The sequence below is a fragment of the Emys orbicularis genome, chromosome 3, assembly GCF_028017835.1.
Source record: "Emys orbicularis isolate rEmyOrb1 chromosome 3, rEmyOrb1.hap1, whole genome shotgun sequence".
NCBI lineage: Eukaryota > Metazoa > Chordata > Testudines > Emydidae > Emys > Emys orbicularis.
The window spans coordinates 7,813,972-7,831,935 of NC_088685.1; the positions used below are offsets into that span (position 1 = coordinate 7,813,972).

Below are 17,964 nucleotides of genomic sequence, written 5' to 3' on the forward strand. Positions count from 1 at the left end.
AATCATATGACTTCATGCCAGAAATCTGATTTTAGGAGTAACAGAGGGTCCTGTGGCACCTTTAAGACTAACAGAAGTATTGGGAGCATAAGCTTTCGTGGGTAAGAACCTCACTTCTTCAGATGCATCTGAAGAAGTGAGGTTCTTACCCACGAAAGCTTATGCTCCCAATACTTCTGTTAGTCTTAAAGGTGCCACAGGACCCTCTGTTGCTTTTTACAGATTCAGACTAACACGGCTACCCCTCTGATTTTAAGAGTTGCACTCATCCATCATGTGACTTGCATATCCTTCAAAACCAACTAACACAGTTCAGATATTGCATATTCACAAGGAACTGCTCACAGACAATCTGAAGACCAAGAACCATTCACAGAATTTATTAGGCACATGACTTTAAATAACAAATTAAGAAAATCAAACAGTTTGCAGACAATTTAAGGACAGCCAAGAGGTAAAATCCATCTAATACATTATTCATTGTGAAGAATTTGGTCAGCTTTCAGTGTTCTGTTGTTCAGGTTCTCCTGGTCCAAAAGCACAGGCTCCTACCACTTGAGCCAAAGAAGAAGCTTAACTAGCTGTTAAAAGTATTGAGCCTATGAAACATGGTTGGGCAGTTCTGATTCCATCCAGTAGAGGGTAGTGACAGCACCCATATGAGCCTATTAATTTAAAATACATTATTAAAAAATAAAAGGATTTATGAAGAAATGAAACAGTGACAGCCCAGTCTTCTACTCAGAGTTTATCCATCTGCCTATCTCTAACAGATGGTTTAATTTGCACAGCCATGACACATGATGAGTGCTGGGCTAGCTGTAGAGAGATCTGAGTGACAGGGTGTGATGTCACAATTAATAGGTCTAGTGCAATGGAGTTCCCTTCACACGAGAGCGATCCCTGTTCTGTAAGAAGCTGGGCCTAGGCTGTTGACAGAACAATTACTTCAAGTAATTATTTTCTTATTGGTTAAACGCTCCGGCACAATATGCAATTGTTTTTAGAGCCTGCCTGTGTCCACAAATTATCTGAGTTAGTGTTGGCTTCCAGAGGCCAGAATGAGGGGGCCAGCCTTCATTTCAGCTGACATGCCATCATGAGAAGTAGCAGGTCTCCTTCCTGAGTCACTGGGCCACAGACCTGGCAGGATTCCAACACTGCACTGGAAGCAGAATTCTTTATCCATGATAAAATGGGAGAGAAAACTGTTGATTTATTGGCAACAAGCTGCACAACACCAGATGCCTTCCAGCAGAACTGTGCAAATGGATTAAAGAAACTCTCCTGTTCCTTCCCAGTCAGAATGGAGTCAGAGAGATGTTGGACAGCTTGCTACTATGAAAAGTCTCCTATGAAAATGTATCATTTCATCTTTGCAACATTGCTTTATGCCCTAGAATAGACAAAACCACTCTCACTAATATCTGCCCTCGTTTGTACCTAAGTGAAAGACTACCAGGAAGGTTCAGGTAGAAAACAAGACATAGAAAGAATACCTGAGAGATATCATGATGATGACAGATTACACAGACAGATAAGCAACAGTATAAATCACAGCTATAACTCCACCAAGGAGTTTTGATAATACCTTCCAGGCAATCCATAACTCAACTCCTGCCATCCTTTTGTCTCTCTTCCCACTCTTCTTCACTTCTCCCTCTGTCTCCTTCATTCCCGCCTGACTTTGCGCCATCTTCCACCCCACCCCACATGTCCCAATGCCTCTCATTTAACGTGCTCAAAGTTCTATCACCCCTCTCTTTCATGAAGCCCCTTTAAGCCCTGTCTATGATTGCACTCCAACCAGTGACCCCCATCAGTCCATTTGTTTTTATACAGATTTGTGCCCTCCTGAGCAGACAGCAAGAAGGGCCCCCCAGAAAGCAGCTTGTTTCTTCCCACTGCCTTAGCTGGGCCCAGTGACTGAGAATCGAGTGGAGAAATGGAAGCCTGGCAGGACTCCATCATTAATAGCTGTGCCCTCCGGGACACTGATGGGGAAGGAGTGTATTAGTTGAATGTTTCTGCTACAAAGAGTCACAGTGAAATTGGTTACAATGTTACCATTTAAATGGCAACAGGTTGCTGAATTAACCCCCCCTATGATGATGAATGGGAGTAGTTCCCACGTCTCTCAAGAACTTTTGTTTCAACCTGTCTGCGGATTCAGGAGGACAGCACAGAATCGGGTCATGGTTAGAAAGTTTTTTTTTCAAACTGTAAAGACTAGAAACATTTTCTTTTCTTAAATCTTAAAAAGGCAGGAGGCCAGATCAATGCATAAAACAGCCTGGAAGTTTGAGACTTCTCTCTTAGTTTGCTCTCTTACTATGCGACAGCATGCACACTTATGGAGCAATATTAACCATAATCATATGTGAAAACAGAGAGAAGTTACATGGGGACAGAGCAAGGGCTTCATTCACATGCAGATGTGACTTAGACCTCCCCCACAGCACCTGCCCCCTACACCCTGCCTTTCAGGACCAAACCACGCTGCTGACGAATGACAGTTGCGTGCTGCTGACATGACCACATGGAAGTTAAAAACAGAGGCTTTACCCAGTGACAGTACCTGGTGCTGGTGTGTCACTTCCTAGGACAATTGGCCTTGAGTGATAAGAAGCTAGGTACGAAGTCTGTATCCATCTGTTGTCCTTGTACTTACATTGCAAGCGCTTTGGGGGCGGGAACTGATTTTTTGTTCTGTGTTTGTACAGTGTCTGGTGCAGTGGGGTCCTGGTCCATGCCCAGGGCTATGCTAATACAAACAGTAAATAATAATAAGCAACTTCGACCCTGCAGGAGGGCCTGGTTTGCTTCCACAATAATTTCCTTGACTGATCAGGGAACAGAATTGCACAACATAGTCTCAGCCAGTCTTCCTGAGCCTAAAGGATGGTGGTCACGATATACAGCCTGAGGGTGAGTAGCTCAGAGAAGGGTCTGCAGCAGTGGATTCTGACAGTGATCGATCCAAGGAAAAGAAATACCTAACTATGGGTTACCCAAGCAAAAAGTCACATTGATACCTAAACCAGCACACCTGTGCTACTGCGTAACCAGAACAGGCATTATGGTAAAAATAACTTACAGCTTAAGTGATATTAAAGGGAGATCTTTGATAAACAAGCAAAGCTCATGGAATTCATTTCTCTCCTTGAAATAATCCCTGGTAATTACAGCTGGGCTTGGTAGAACATTACACACGAAACAGCACACATGGTAGCACAAATGGTTCACAGGTTCAAACCCTGTCCAGGAGGAATAAATACTCCCTATACTTATTGCACCATTAGCGACTCAGAACCTGCTCCATCTGTTTGAATGTTGTAGACACATCCCTTAGCCTCATTGTGTCTTTAGATTGTAAACCCTTCAAAGCAAGACTGTCTCTTGATTTTGCACTGCACCTAGTATAACATGGTCCTGATCCAGACTGAATAGTGTAAATCCTACCATAGTATAAATATTTACTACTACAAATAAAAAATAATAATACCCATCTGTAAGGACAAGTATCTCAGTTAAAGGAGGTTAATAAAGTCTTCAATCAATTCTACCAAGGGTACGTCTACACTTACTTCCTGGTTCGGCAGCAGGCAATCGATCTTCTGGGATCGATTTATCGCGTCTTGTCTAGACGCGATAAATCGATCCCGGATCGATCCCCGAAGTGCTCGCCGTCGACGCCGGTACTCCAGCTCGGCGAGAGGAGTACGCGGCATCGACGGGGGAGCCTGCCTGCCGCGTCTGGACCCGCGGTAAGTTCGGACTAAGGTACTTCGAATTCAGCTACGTTATTAACGTAGCTGAATTTGCGTACCTTAGTCCGAAGTGGGGGGTTAGTGTGGACCAGGCCCACGAAGGATGGGACTGAGCTTTTGAAAGGTGCTAAAGAAAGAGGGTGAAATTGAACGCAGAAAGCTCTTTGAAGCAATGTTAAACCCTAGGACGAGGTGATGCGGATTAAAGATAATGATCCATAATAGGATTTCACTAGGAGATGGGGAATTTCTGAAATGTCCAGGATGGGTCCATCCAGCATAACTATTTTCAAAAAGAACCAAGGCACGTACATTAGCATTAGCCCATACGGGTACTAGGTAGGACTGAAACTCACAGTGGCTATGCACCTAGGGTGAAATTCACCACTGCAGAGGGCCAACACAAGGTCAATGAACTTTGAGGGTTTAATTGGGACTTACCTGGTTTACCGGACTTTTGTTGGCCCACTGCAGAAGGAGGAATTTCTCCCCAGATGCATAGCTGGGGGTGGGATTCAAGACACTCTTGAGCCTCTTTTCCCAGGCACTGTTGCACAAGGACAGTCCAATGGTCCAGCTGAGCCATTATTCTTTCTCCAATAATAGCCACTGCTAGATGTGTCAGAAGAAACCATGAAACTGCCCTAATGCGCTTTGCTGTGAGTTATTACACCATGGGGGAAAGTGTCTTTCTGACCCCAGCAGGTGACCAGATAACGCCCTGAAGCATGAGGACTCATTGCTCCTGTAAGTCTATCCTAGACAGTGTAACTGCAGGTGCTAGTCGTTCTTTTTTAGATACACCTCTACCTCGATATAACGCTGTCCTCGGGAGCCAAAAAAATCTTACCACGTTATAGGTGAAACCGCGTTATATTGAACTTGCTTTGATCCACTGGAGTGTGCAGCCCCCCCCCGGAGCACTGCTTTACCGCGTTATATCCAAATTCGTGTTATATCGGGTCGCGTTATATCGAGGTAGCGGTGTATATGCATGTAAATCTCTTTTGAGCCATCACGGTCCCACATCGATAATGTGTTTATTAGCTTCCCAGCAGTATGTTTATTTTTCTCTGTTAGTGAGAGCTGCACAATCCCTTAAACCTTGCTGCGTTATTCAGAAATGCCCCTGAGCAGACACCAATAGCCTCCTTCTTCCTACTAGTGCCAGCTACCTTTACCATGCCACAGAAAATGCAGAAAGGAAGGACGGGAGCGTCTTACGCCTGCCTCACTTGCTCGATCGGATCGTAGTTGTCTAGGTAGTTGAATCGGACAATGTCAGTGGGATGTTTATCCGAGGACCGCCATGGTGGGAGCTCTTTTTTCTCCTTGTCTGTCCTCTTTCCTATCACAGATGCTGATTGGAGAACCGAGGAAAGGGATAGTTTTGTCTCTGGGACATCTCTTGCTATTGGTTGGACATCGATGACCACAAATTCATCTTTCGGAGGGGTCTAATGGGAGAGAGACGGATGGGGGAAATAAACCTCAGCACCCAGCCACATTCCCACCCATTGGGCATCGTTAGTAATGAATCTCAAAATAAAGAAATTACTATCGGGGAATGCACGGCCTCCCAGCTGACAGATCTGCCAGCTTTGGGGGAGGGATACGAGGGTGCTGTCTAATGGTATCTAATGACATGTGGCATCTGGAGACAGAGAGAGAGAGAGAGAGAGAGAGTCACCATCTCCACACCCAAAGAGCAGGCCAACGTACAGGCATTTTGTTTTTCCCCCACCCCAGTCTCCTATAAAGTGTTGGAAGGAATGTAATTCAAATCACTGCCCCCCTCCCCAGAGCTTAGCTGATGGGGGCGGGGATGATGCTGGGATCTCTTCTCTCTCCCTCTGCTGTGGGGAGACCCAAATCAAGGCGGGGAAGGGGAGGAGTGTATTGGGGGGAGGGGCACAGGGCCCAAAATGCAGGAGGGTGAATCTTCACAACATTACCCCAAAGGGCAGGTGGGGGGAACAGGGGGAGGCATTGGGGATGGGAGTCAATGGGACCAATCTTCCCTCCTTGCTAGTAAGAGCTTGACTCGACTCCCCATGAGGATGAGAGAGTGAAGCAGCATATTGCATGGTAAGGAATGATATCGAGCACCAAGCAGTAATTTTAAGTAGTGAATCCTCTTTTGGTTTGACAAGTGTGATACTGTCCAGTGAGAGGCAAACCAAAAGAAGCAACCCTGACGCTTAGGCCTGGTCTACACTAACCCCCAAATTCGAACTAAGGTACACAACTTCAGCTACGTGAATAACGTAGCTGAAGTCGACATACCTTAGTTCGAACTTACCGCGGTTCAGACGCGGTCCACACGCGGCAGGCAGGCTCCCCGTCGACTCCGCGGTACTCCTCTCGCCGAGCTGGAGTACCGCAGTCGACGGCGAGCACTTCCGGGATCGATTTATCGCGTCCAGACCAGACGCGATAAATCGAACCCGGAAGTTCGATTGCCAGCCGTCGAACTACCGCGGTAGTGTAGACCTGGCCTCAGATATTCTCTGCTTCCATTCCACGTGTTCCAGAGCGACAGAGATACCTTGGGCCTTGTCACATGAAGCTCCTTCACCATCTCAATGTAGTGTTTCTTCCAGATTCCCTGCTCAAAGGGGGTCGGAGAGAAGTTGATGTACCAGCCAAAACGCAGGCACTTAAGCATCCAGAGCTGATCCAGCTCCGTCAAGTACTTCCAGTGCCAGCTCACCTGTGAATGCCAAAGGCGTAACTATTTCAGCTTACACTCTCATGTAACATCAAGCAGACTGCGAGCCCCACCATGTCAACCACTTGCAAGAGTAGATCACAGGTCTTGGAACCCAGCAATGCATTTAATTTAAATGGGCAGGGACTGCTTACTGGGGGTGTAATTCACCCCTATGCAGAAGGCCAGCCCCAGACACTTCTTAAATCCCACTTAAGCCCCACTGGTATGGCCCATGTGCCTGATGCATGCTGAGGCGCGCATGAGACACATGGGCCTCGTTAGTGGGGTGTAAGTGGCATTTACATGGGGCAGAGGCCTTGCACCAGCTGGCCCTCTGCACCGGGGTGACCCTCAGAGATTACAGGCCAGGAGGGAAGAAACCAATTTGCCCAAGGAAACATCCCTGCGTTGCCACCACATGAACAGACTCCAGCCTGAACAAATCCTTCAGTATTTTCTATCTTAAAAAAACAAGACCCCCAAGTTGGACTGGCCAGTTTTGAAGGTTTTTCACCAGGGCTGTGTGCTGCTATATACTTTCCCAGGCATTTACTTTGCACATGGCATATCTTCAAGCCTAAGGCTAAATGCACCATTAACTTACTTACTCATTAGTGACACTACTGACACTGCTGAGGCCTTCCTTTCTGGGTAAGTCGTTTCCAAAACTATCATCCTCCTGGCACTGAGCGTCTTATTCAGAAGCTCCACTTTGAGCATTTCTGCTTCCCTGAAGCCAGCACACAGCACAATACATGCATTTCAAAAGATTTTTAAAGCAAGATAAGACAAGACAAGACAAGAGGGCAAGATTTTCAAAAGCAGCTATTTATTTTGGATGCCCAACTTCAGATGCCTTAAAGGGTTTGATTTTCAGAGAGTGCCAAGCCCTCACCTTTGGAAAAATCAGCCCTTTAAGGTGTCACAAGTTGGGCTCCTGAAAATGGAGGCACCCAAAAATCACTAGTCACTTTTGAAAATCTTGGCCACAATGTTTACACTGTCTTAAATCCTAGAATCATTGAAATAGAGATCATCTAGCCCATTCCTCCATGATCTTGCAACAATTCTGTGCACTAGATTATATGGCCAAATAATTCCCTCTACATTGGCATTTATAAAGAGTCTCTTGCACTGTTATGAAGGCCACTGGCACAAGTATATTGTAAAAATCAGGTGCTTCCTTACAGGTCCTCTCAAGTCTCAACTAACTTGAAAGTAGCTTTTACGTTCCAGATACGTGCTGCTTTTTACCTGTGCACATCGACAGAGACTCCTGGGGTCCAGGAAAGAAAAAATGTATAAAGACAACACTCTGGGAAGCTTTGTGCTGAAATCCAGGGCTTCAACTGGAACTCGTTCCTGCAACTGCTTAGAACAGAATTTCTGCTGCGCCAGGGAGCAGCGTTCCAACAAATCTATCAGGATCCTTCGCCTCTGACCATCTGTCCACTTGTCAAACTGAAAAAGGGAAATGCAGGTTTTGTGGCACCAGAGATACAGCTTTTTAAAAATAAGATTAATATTCAAGGCAAGGTAAACGCAAGTACATATGCCATCGCTTCTGGTGAATCATTCCAGGGCAAAGGATGTGGAAATCACAGACAAATGTAAAGGCTAAATGAAAAGAAACTGCAAATGCATGCAACATGTGACTTAACATCTTTAAAGATCCATCTTACAGGGCACAAATCTGGAAATACTTGTGTGTGTAAGGCTCTTTATTCCCAACAGTAGTCCTGGGTGTTGACTTCCATTGAACTATTCACGGAAGTAAAAACATTCATGTATATAGTGTTTAAAGCCACAGGACACCTCTGTGCAGTAGAAAAATACTATTATGCCCATTTTACCTAAGGGGAACTGAAGCATAGAGAGACTAAGGCCCAGATCCTCAAAGGTATTCAGGCTCCTAACTTCCACTGAAATCAGTGGCCTAAATAAGGTCACATAGAAATTCTGTGAGGGAGCAGGGACTTGAACCCACATCTCCAGCTAAGACCCTAACCTCCAGCCTGCCTCTCCTTAGCACCTCCAAGACAACATGCCTGTGACAGATGTGTACGGAGAGGGTTAAAAAGTTCTGGCCTTACCTGTGGGAAGACAAGCACATTTAGGTAATCAATCTATCACAAATTCATTGGTACAGAGAGCAGTAAAGTGAGACAGTCCATAAGCAGAGCTGGGCTAGGGACGTGTAGACAGGGTTAGTACAGCGACAGCCATGAAGTAGGTTTTTCTTTTTGTAAGCAGTAAAAGATGGAAAGGGAGAGCATAGCAGGAACTTCCTGCTGGGAATGACTCAGTCACAGGCAATCCTTGCACTTCATGTCAGAAAATTCAAGGTCAGCCCTGTCCCATACAAAAGGACAGCAAAAAGTGCCAAAAGTTAGAAAACATGTAAGAAGACCATTCCACAAACAGTTGGGACCAATGGGAATCCCATGGGAGCTTCTAATAATTAGAAATGCAGTATTTAAAGATGGTATTCTAGGGCTGAAATGCTTCTTACCAGATTTTAAACTGATTACTACTCAATCCTGTTCCCTATCAGCAGAAATAACACCTGTTCTCCATGCATCTGAAGAAGTGAGGATTTTTACCCACGAAAGCTTATGCCCAAATAAATCTGTTAGTTTTTAAGGTGCCACCGGACTCCTACCTGTTCTCCAAATCAGCTCACTGAGAATGAAGCTTTCTGAGTTGTCTTTGGGGTGCTGCTTGCCCTATTATGTTCTTAAACTTTTCCAGCACTGAGGACATATTCTCTATTGGCCAAATCCTGAGGTCTTTACTTGCTTTACTTAACTTCAATGGGAATTTGAAGTTCTCACTTAAAGGTGATCTCAAGGAAATAAATAATAGGTTTGTTCCCTTGTGATGGATAAGAAAGACTTAACTTACTGGTTTTTTTCAGCTGGATTTTTATATTAGAAATTCTACCCTGTTTTTCTTGGAAGATTCTATGGATACCCGGAGAACTGGTGGGATTATGATAATAGAGACACATGCAGATGAAACCTGATTAATTTAGAAGGAAAACAATTTATTTTCAGACTGTTTAAAACTGTTGTTTGATTGTTTTTAAAATTTATTTAATTCACTTATGTGAGAATCAGAAAAGATGCCTTTGTTAAAGATTCAATCAGCCTACTCCTTCTCACAAACACCTCTCTAAGATCTCCAACAAGTCCTCCCGCAGAACCAGAAAAGGACAGAACTGGCATTCCTGACAGCTCCAAAATAAGGTACGAAACAAGCAGAAAAAGTTCCCAAACTTTAAAGCTTTTTTATTCATCATAAAGAAGCAAAGCAGGTAACCAACCCATTTCCCCCCCTTTGCATATTACCTTTAACTCTAGTGAGATTTTGCCAGAGTACTAAGTAAAAACTGAAGAGGCACCTCACAATTTGCTCCTATAAAAACATGTTGCTCCTATAAAAACATGACATGATAAAACTGTCAGTCAATGACAATTCCCAATTTTCTATTCAATATAAATAAAGACAAAGAGCTAACTAGTTTACTGTCTTCCACACCAGCAGCTTGGTTTGAAGTGATTGGAACAAATTTAGCTCATTCTTTAATGGATCAGGAAGTTTGCTCCTAATTCACTCTTTACGTTCTCTCATAATTTTGGAATAAAGTATAACTTCAGTATCCCCAGTTGTCCTAACTGCTTTGTTGATGGATTTGCCAGCAGACTTCTGTACTTGCATTTTAAATGGACACTCTCCTGAAATTAATGCAATATGGTCAGCAGCACAGGAAGCACACAGCTTCTTTTCCAAGGTGATATATTCAGCAGCAGCAAAGCAGTTAAGCATGCATAATTTGTCTCTTTTTTCAGTATTAACCATATAAGAATGACACAATCCTTACCCTTGTTTACCTTCCGTCACAGCTCCTCCTCTTGCATTTGATTACATTAATCCAACCAGTTTAACTGGATTAGTCTTTGCAAGGTGCTGCACCTTCTCTATTGCTCTAATGCTAAATATTTCCCCCTTTTTTGTGTCTTCTTCCAAGCACGAGAACAAGGACTCCACAAGGACTATGTGATCTAAAATTATTTTGGATGTTGCACTAGTGAACGTACGGCTCTCTGTCTGTAATTCTGCACATATACAATACCACAGCACGTCAATAGCGATAGCACCAAGGAGGACCTTCAGGACCGAAACAGAAGGGTCTCCCTCTCTCTACCACTTGAGCTGAAGGAGAGCTCCTTTCAAGTAGCAAGCTGTTACAGTTCCTCAGGCTAACCATTAGAGGCAGACATGATCGCATGCACGTCATACTAGCTCACAGGCGTTAGAACAGTGATACATAGGGCAGGTCTACACTTACTTCCTGGTTCGGCAGCAGGCAATCGATCTTCTGGGATCGATTTATCGCGTCTTGTCTAGACGCGATAAATCGATCCCGGATCGATCCCGGAAGTGCTCGCCGTCGACGCCGGTACTCCAGCTCGGCGAGAGGAGTACGCGGCATCGACGGGGGAGCCTGCCTGCCGCGTCTGGACCCGCGGTAAGTTCGGACTAAGGTACTTCGAATAGCTGAATTTGCGTACCTTAGTTCGAAGTGGGGGGTTAGTGTGGACCAGGCCATAGACTGAGGCTCGGGAGCCACAAGTGGCTCTTTAATGCACCTCCTGCGGCTCTTTGCTGCACATGATAGTAAAACATTGTGTGATTTAATTATTAATCAATCTAAGTCAGTAACCAATCAGGATGTTTTTACTATGTTATTAACCAGTTGTAGAATACTTGGTCAGTCATTTTGCTGTGAGAATCATAGGCACCGACTTCACCTCTTTCCCATGGGTGCTCAACTCCCCATCTGCTCCCAGCCCCGCCCCTGCCCCGCCTCTTCCCACCCCTTCCCCAAAGTCCCCGCCCGAACTCTGCCCCTTCCCTGCCAATATTCCAACTCCTTCCCCAAATACCCGCCCCGGCCCCGCCTCTTCCCCGTCTCCTCCCCTGAGCAAGCCATGTTCCTGCTCCTCCCCCTCCCTCCTGGAGCGTGCTAACATTGCCATATAGATGTTTGGCAGCGGCCGGGCAGGAAACGCTGGGAGGTAGGCGGAGGAGCACAGACATGGCGCGCTCATACGAGGGGGAAGAGGAGGAGAAGAAGGTGGGGCAGGGAGTGAGGGGAGCTTGGTTGCCAGTGGGTGCAGAGCACCCACTAATTTTTCCCTGTGGGTGCTCTTTTTTCCCGTGGGTGCTCCAGCCACGGAGCACCCACAGAGTCGGAGCCTATGGTGAGAATAATTATATATCTATGAGCGTGTGTGTGTGTGTGTGTAAATGAAACAATAAATTCACACTACTGCGGCTTTTTTGGGTAATGCTGATTGCTAATTTCGTTCCTGAACCACTGAGGTCTGAGTATCACTGAGTTAGAATCACATGCATCCAGGCACTCAAACCTAGGACTGGATTCTGCAGCCACTGTGTCACATTCTAGCAGAGACAAACTCTCTCATCTCCTGTGCCAATCACCCCCACTCAACCCCACTGTAAAGACTCATAGACTGTAAGGCCAGAAGGGACCATCATGATCATCTAGTCTAAACTGCACATTGCAGGCCACAGAACCTCACCCGCCCACTCCTGTAATAGACCCCTAACCTCTGGCTGAGTTACTGAAGTACTTAAATCATGATTTAAAGACTTCAAGTTACACAGAATATACCATTTACACTAGTTTGAACCTGCAAGTGACCTGTGCCTCATGCTGCAGATAAAACCCGGGGTCTCTGCCAATCTGACCTGGGGGAAAATTCCTTCCCAACCCCAAATATGGCGATCAGTTAGACCCTGAGCATGTGGGCAAGACCCACCAGCCTGACACTACAGAGAATCCTTTTTTGGTAATTCAGAACCCTCCCCATCTACTCTCCCATCACCGGCATTGGAGATATTTGCTTTTAATTGCAGTGTAAACCTACCTTGAGAGGGGGACAAAAGTGGCTTTTTGAATTCTGGAGGTGGCTGGGGACTATTGCTATGCTATCCATACTTCCCATGGAGCTGTCCAGCAGCATGGAATAATCAGAGCCCAGTGCATTCTGGCCATGTCTCCTCCCAAACCCAAAGTGCTCCAGCCATGCCTCCCACATGTCCTTATGCCATGAGCAGAGCAGGGGGTGGCCTACGTTTTTGTGTTTTACACTCACTTTTCACAGATGTAAATATTGTTGAAAGGTGCAAGGCAGTGCAGAATCAAGACCAAAGGAACTAAGCACATAAGCAAAGTTACTAATGTATCATTTGCAGTGTCAGATCCTTAACCTTTCAGAAGATTGCATTGCATTTTGGGAGAAGGGGGCTTTAGTTTTTCAACTTTTACAGCCCGTGGCTAGTAACATACGTGCTAAACCGTTTGTATTTTTCCTTTCAGATTTTCTGGGAACATTTTAAAATAGAAACTGCAATTTTCAAAATTCAATTTTTGTGTTTGGCAGTTGTTGAGCTCTGGTGCAAACAAGTATTTTTGTACAATCAGAACTTAATTATTTTATTTCCTGAAACTGGTGTACATTCTTTATTATCTAAACATACATGTGCCAAATAGCTACACAAGGCACGTTTCCTGTAATTGTGAACAGTCACAATGAACTTAAATACAAAATATTTGTCCTTAACAGACCAGTTTATTCACAAAAGTTTTTAACACCTGTGACCTTTTAGACTTATATAGCTACACTACTCAAACAGTGCTATTATGCTAGAATTGGGGATCACAACACAGTGGAGATAAGCATCATCATTTTTATACTTCTATTTGACTTGTATATCTATGGGGCCACATACCCGACACCTATTCTTCTGGCTACATTTTGAAAAAGTGTTGAATGCAGCTCAGCCATGCAGTTACCATTGAAGATGACAAATATACATAGCTGAATTCATTCTCACTGAATGCTTCTTTCTTGTGTGTTTATTTCTGTTCATCTGGCACAGGATGAATGTTACAGGTGCTCTTCCAAAACTGTTCCATTCATTTGATTTTCCCTTACAGGACAGAAAGGGTTCTCTAGTGGTTAGAGTGCTAGTGTGGGACTTGGGGAGAGTCGGGTTCAGTTACCTTCTCTGCTACAGACTCTGTGTGACCTTGGGAAACTCATTTAGTCTCTCTGTGCCTCAGTTCCACATCTATAAAATGGGGATCATAGCACTACCCTGCCTCACCAGCATCTTGTGAAGATAACACTAAAAGACTGAGAGGTACTCAGGTAACATGGCCATATAACTATCATGGATAAATCACACTTATTATCTATCTATTTCCAGTGTTAAAAAGCCTTCCTGGCCTTTTATAGCACTATCTAAACATCAGTAAGGCTACGTTTTAATCACAGGTACTTTTAGTAAAAGTCATGGACAGGTCATGGACAGTAAACAAAAATAAAAGTAAACACGGGAACCATGGCCAATGGGAGCTGTGGAGGCGGTGCCTGCAGGCGGAGGCAGCACGCAAAGCCACCTGACCATGCCTCCACCTACAAGCTGAGCAAGGGGGATGTTGCCGCTTCCGGGGAGCCCCCCCAGGTAAGCGCCACCCAGAGCCCGCCTCACCCCATCCCGTGTCCCAACCCCCTGCCACTTCCCACACCCAAACTCTGCTGCTGGTGGGGGATAAGGGCACGGTGGCCCGAGACTGCCCCAGCAGAAGCTGGTGCGACTGGCACAGGGACTGCCTGAGCTGCCCCTGAGCCAGGCGTACTGGCTGCTGCAGAAGTCACGGAGGTCATAGAAAGTCACAGAATCCATGACTTCCGTGAAACTCGCAGCCTTAAACATCAAACATCTTTGCTGAAGACTTCTTCATAAACTTTTCTTTGGGCTTCCCATCCCATTACAAATCATTCTAAATACCAGGCCAGATTTCTCAAATTCATGACCCCTCCGAAGTTATGCCAGGAATGAATTAGCCGCTTTATGTTTCACCTGAGGTTCAACAGTACACTCTGTCCATTTCTGACACTTATACCCTGAAAATTAGTCTCATTGTTTGAAAAGTGAAATGTGTTTAAAATTCACATCCCAGTCATCTCTTCATTAGTTCTGAAACCAACACATACATTTAAAGAGAAAACCTCACCCATTTTCCAAGCAAGGCTCTTCTTTCTTCAAATACCTGTTTAAAAAAAAAAACATAGAAACAAATAAAATAGAACACATAGAGGTGATTCAGTATGTCTCAGGGAAAAAACTCCAGCTTGAAAAAGAATCTACATATCCTGTAAAACATGAGTCCTCGATACCGCCATCTGGTCCTTGCAGGGAAATTCTTACACTGATATGGAGTCCACAGAAGTCAATAGGATCCACATGGGTCCACCTATTCCATTCACATTGATCAGGGCCTTAAAGGGTTCATTTGACAGTTATACCCTTTATTCATATTAGGGCTTGTTTTTTTTAGTGAATACAGCGCTCCCGAGAAGCTCCTGTCTGAAGAGACTACCACTCAGAGGCACAATTAGTGCCAAGTGTAGTGGTGGTTTTGTGATGTGGGCATTTATCCACTAGGACACAGACTGAAAGCATCAGACTCTTGCCTTCATCACTCAGGAGAGTGCACTGGGAAGTACAGAATACAGTAGCTATTCTGTCATAAGGATCAAAGGGGAGACGCTCATTCACTCAACTCACAAGTGCACATTGAAACAGTTACTAACCATAACTAGGAAAATATTATTCATCATTGCAAACTCCAAACATGTTGTTTTGGCAGCCAGCAAGAAAGACTCCTGCAGAGAAAGACAATATCAGTGCTGACATTTGGTACAGGCCAACTGTCAACCCTAACTCTGACTCTCTCAGCAGGGGTGGAAACATGACATTTCTTTTCTTTGCATGTTTCCAGTTATTATTTGTTTTGTTTTATTTGCACGAGGCACTTGGCAAAATAAGAGGCCCTCTAGTAAGCCTTTTATTGGCTCAACTTTGAAAACATTTGCCACAAGAAAATGATATATAATCAAAGATCTAAGTTTTGGTTTGGAAAATTTAAGTGAAACAGGGGAGTTATTTCATAGCTGAAAGCAATGTTAATGGCCTCTGATCAAAGAAAGATACCGTGTTTGCTTTCAGTACTCTTAGGAATACAGCTGAGCCAATTCTGCCAAGAAGCTCTGCTTACTCCAGGCATCTGGAAACAAATTACCAGAAATCAGTATAATTGTCCCCTGGCTTCTCCTCCTCTTCCACATCAGGTTTGAGCTTCTTGTCCTCTCTTTCAAGGCTTTGCAAGACTCTGCTTTATCTTTACTCTGATCTTCTCCGACTCCTGTCCCTCACTGCCTTCTTTACTACAAGTCACCATCCTAAGCATCTATTTTCTCTTCTCCAAGTTCTTTCTACTTTACCTCTCGAGGTTCCTTCCAGCCCCACATTTCTATGATTCTATCATTAGGACTTCTACTCTGCCCCTCAGGACTCGAAGTTCCTTTCTCTTCTCACTTTGATCCCTTTTAAAAGTGCAGAAGATCAGAAAAATTACTACATAAAAATGGCACTTTCTCTTTTGACAGATCTGCTCCCTGTGTGTACTGAGAGTAGTATCTGTTAGTTTTAGTGGTCATAAATATATTTTTTCTATTTTTCCTCCTGTCAGCCCTGCAGAACCAGCACAGGTATGGGAAAGCAGATTATATTCTGGAACGTTATCAAGGGAATTCTTAACTAAATTCTGATGAAAGAATATTACTGGTGATGATGTGTGTGAAAGCCCAGCTGCACTTGCCCCAGCTATAGCTGGTAGGGTTTGAAATTAGGGAAAAAATTTTTACTCGTAAACTGGGCACCTCCTTAAGACTTCTAACATATCTGGCACCCTTGGCGGGAATCTCAGCAGAGTGGCCACGCACCACGAACCTCTCTGGTCCAAGATGAAGCACACTGACCATTTGGTGAAGCCTGCACTGCCCTGTCTGTGCTGTACTTGTTCTGTGGCTCAACTGAAGACTTCAGTCCCTAAGGATATCAGTCCAGCACATTAAACAATTCAAAGACATTTGTAGTTTTAAAGTAACCCAAGTGGCAAGAAAATAGAAGAAAAGACACAGGGAATTCTATTTTGAAAGTTTATGCACAATACAGCATAAATTAATATTACTGGGCTAAATCCTCAAGTCTTTAAACAATTATTACTGATTCCTTACTCAGGCAAAACTCCCAGTGACTTCCATGAGATAAAGGACTTGAAGATTTGGCTCATCCGCAGTAGAAAAATCTACCTTTAAATAATAGGATGGATTCTAACTATGGGACTATATCATTCTTGACTGACTTGCATTAAAGTCTCCTCACATGAGTAAGGGAAGCAGGATTTGGCTTATATCTGACTCAGCTGTATGGGACTTACCTTGTCATTCATAAGCTGATGGTTCAGAGGTGTCCAGGTGCTCATCTTGGTTTGCAGTTTGGGGCCATCCATGTTTTTGGGAGGTGCAAATGCCATCAGGAATGCAAGATTGCAGGCCACCCTGATATCCTTCTGCAGACGAGGCTACAACAATTAGAATAAAAGACCAGCATTATTTCTGTGATGCCCCATTGCAGATGCTAAAGCACATGTTAGTGAAAACCATGAATTTAATCAAGAAGGAATGTAGAAGTGCCATGGCATAGCAATGAGTCAAGTAAAACTCTTCCTCATAAACTTGAATCCTGCAAAGTAAAGTTAACATTTCTTATAGAAAAGGACAATTCTATGGTTTTAGAAGCTTTTATGATAAGCTTTACAGATACACAAAAGAATATCAAGACCTTTTTCAATAAAATCCAGTTGGCAAAGCTGAATGAAGAAGAATCACAACACTTGGATGCTCAATTTTTCCCTGTGGAAATTCTACAGGCCATTCAGAATCCATCAATATGCACAGCATCAAGCTTATCTATCTTAGGGCATGTCTACACTAAAAACTTAAGTCGACCGATGTTAGGTCAACTTACAGCCACCACAGTAATTACTGCGGTAGTTCATGTCCACTCTGCCTTTCTTCTGTCGGTGGTGTGTGTCCTCACCAGGAGCCACTCCACCAATTTAAGAGGGGCTGTGGAGGAGGGGCTGAGAGCCTGGACTCTCAGCTCCATGCATAGCTCCCCCCTGGAGCCGGACTCCCCTGGGGCTCCCTGCTCCCTGCCCAGGAGCTGCCCTGAGACTCCCCGCTCCCAGACGGGCTCCCAGGTCCCCACGGGTAGCTTGGGGGCATCCCCTCCAGCTCTCAGCTACCCACTTCCTGCTAGGTGACTGCTGTGCTCCCGGCAGGGAGCCGGGCTCCCCATGGGGAGCAGGGAGCCCCAGGGCAGAAGCCCTGCTGGGAGGGAGGAAGCCAGGACCGCAGGGGGCGGCCCAGCCTGTGCGGAGCCCCGTGGGCCCAGCCCGGCTCTAGCTGAAGCCCCCCACCCACCCACCCAACTTTCCTGTCAATTTCAGGTTCTAGCATGGAGCTGTGAAACTGA

At 44.8% G+C, this 17,964-nt stretch overlaps 1 protein-coding gene across 1 annotated transcript in view; it reads right to left on the reverse strand.

Annotated features, from left to right (window-relative positions):
- The window catches only part of FBXO16 (F-box protein 16), a 32,410-nt gene extending 15,450 nt beyond the window's left edge, over window positions 1-16,960 (reverse strand). The window contains exons 1-5 of the mRNA XM_065402212.1: window positions 16,865-16,960; window positions 14,597-14,632; window positions 7,738-7,944; window positions 6,319-6,483; window positions 4,995-5,227 (exon numbers count right to left, since the gene is read on the reverse strand). Of these exons, the coding sequence (XP_065258284.1) occupies window positions 4,995-5,227; window positions 6,319-6,483; window positions 7,738-7,944; window positions 14,597-14,632; window positions 16,865-16,960 (737 nt within the window). The remainder of the gene's footprint in view (window positions 1-4,994; window positions 5,228-6,318; window positions 6,484-7,737; window positions 7,945-14,596; window positions 14,633-16,864) is intronic.
- Window positions 16,961-17,964: the final 1,004 nt, after the last annotated feature.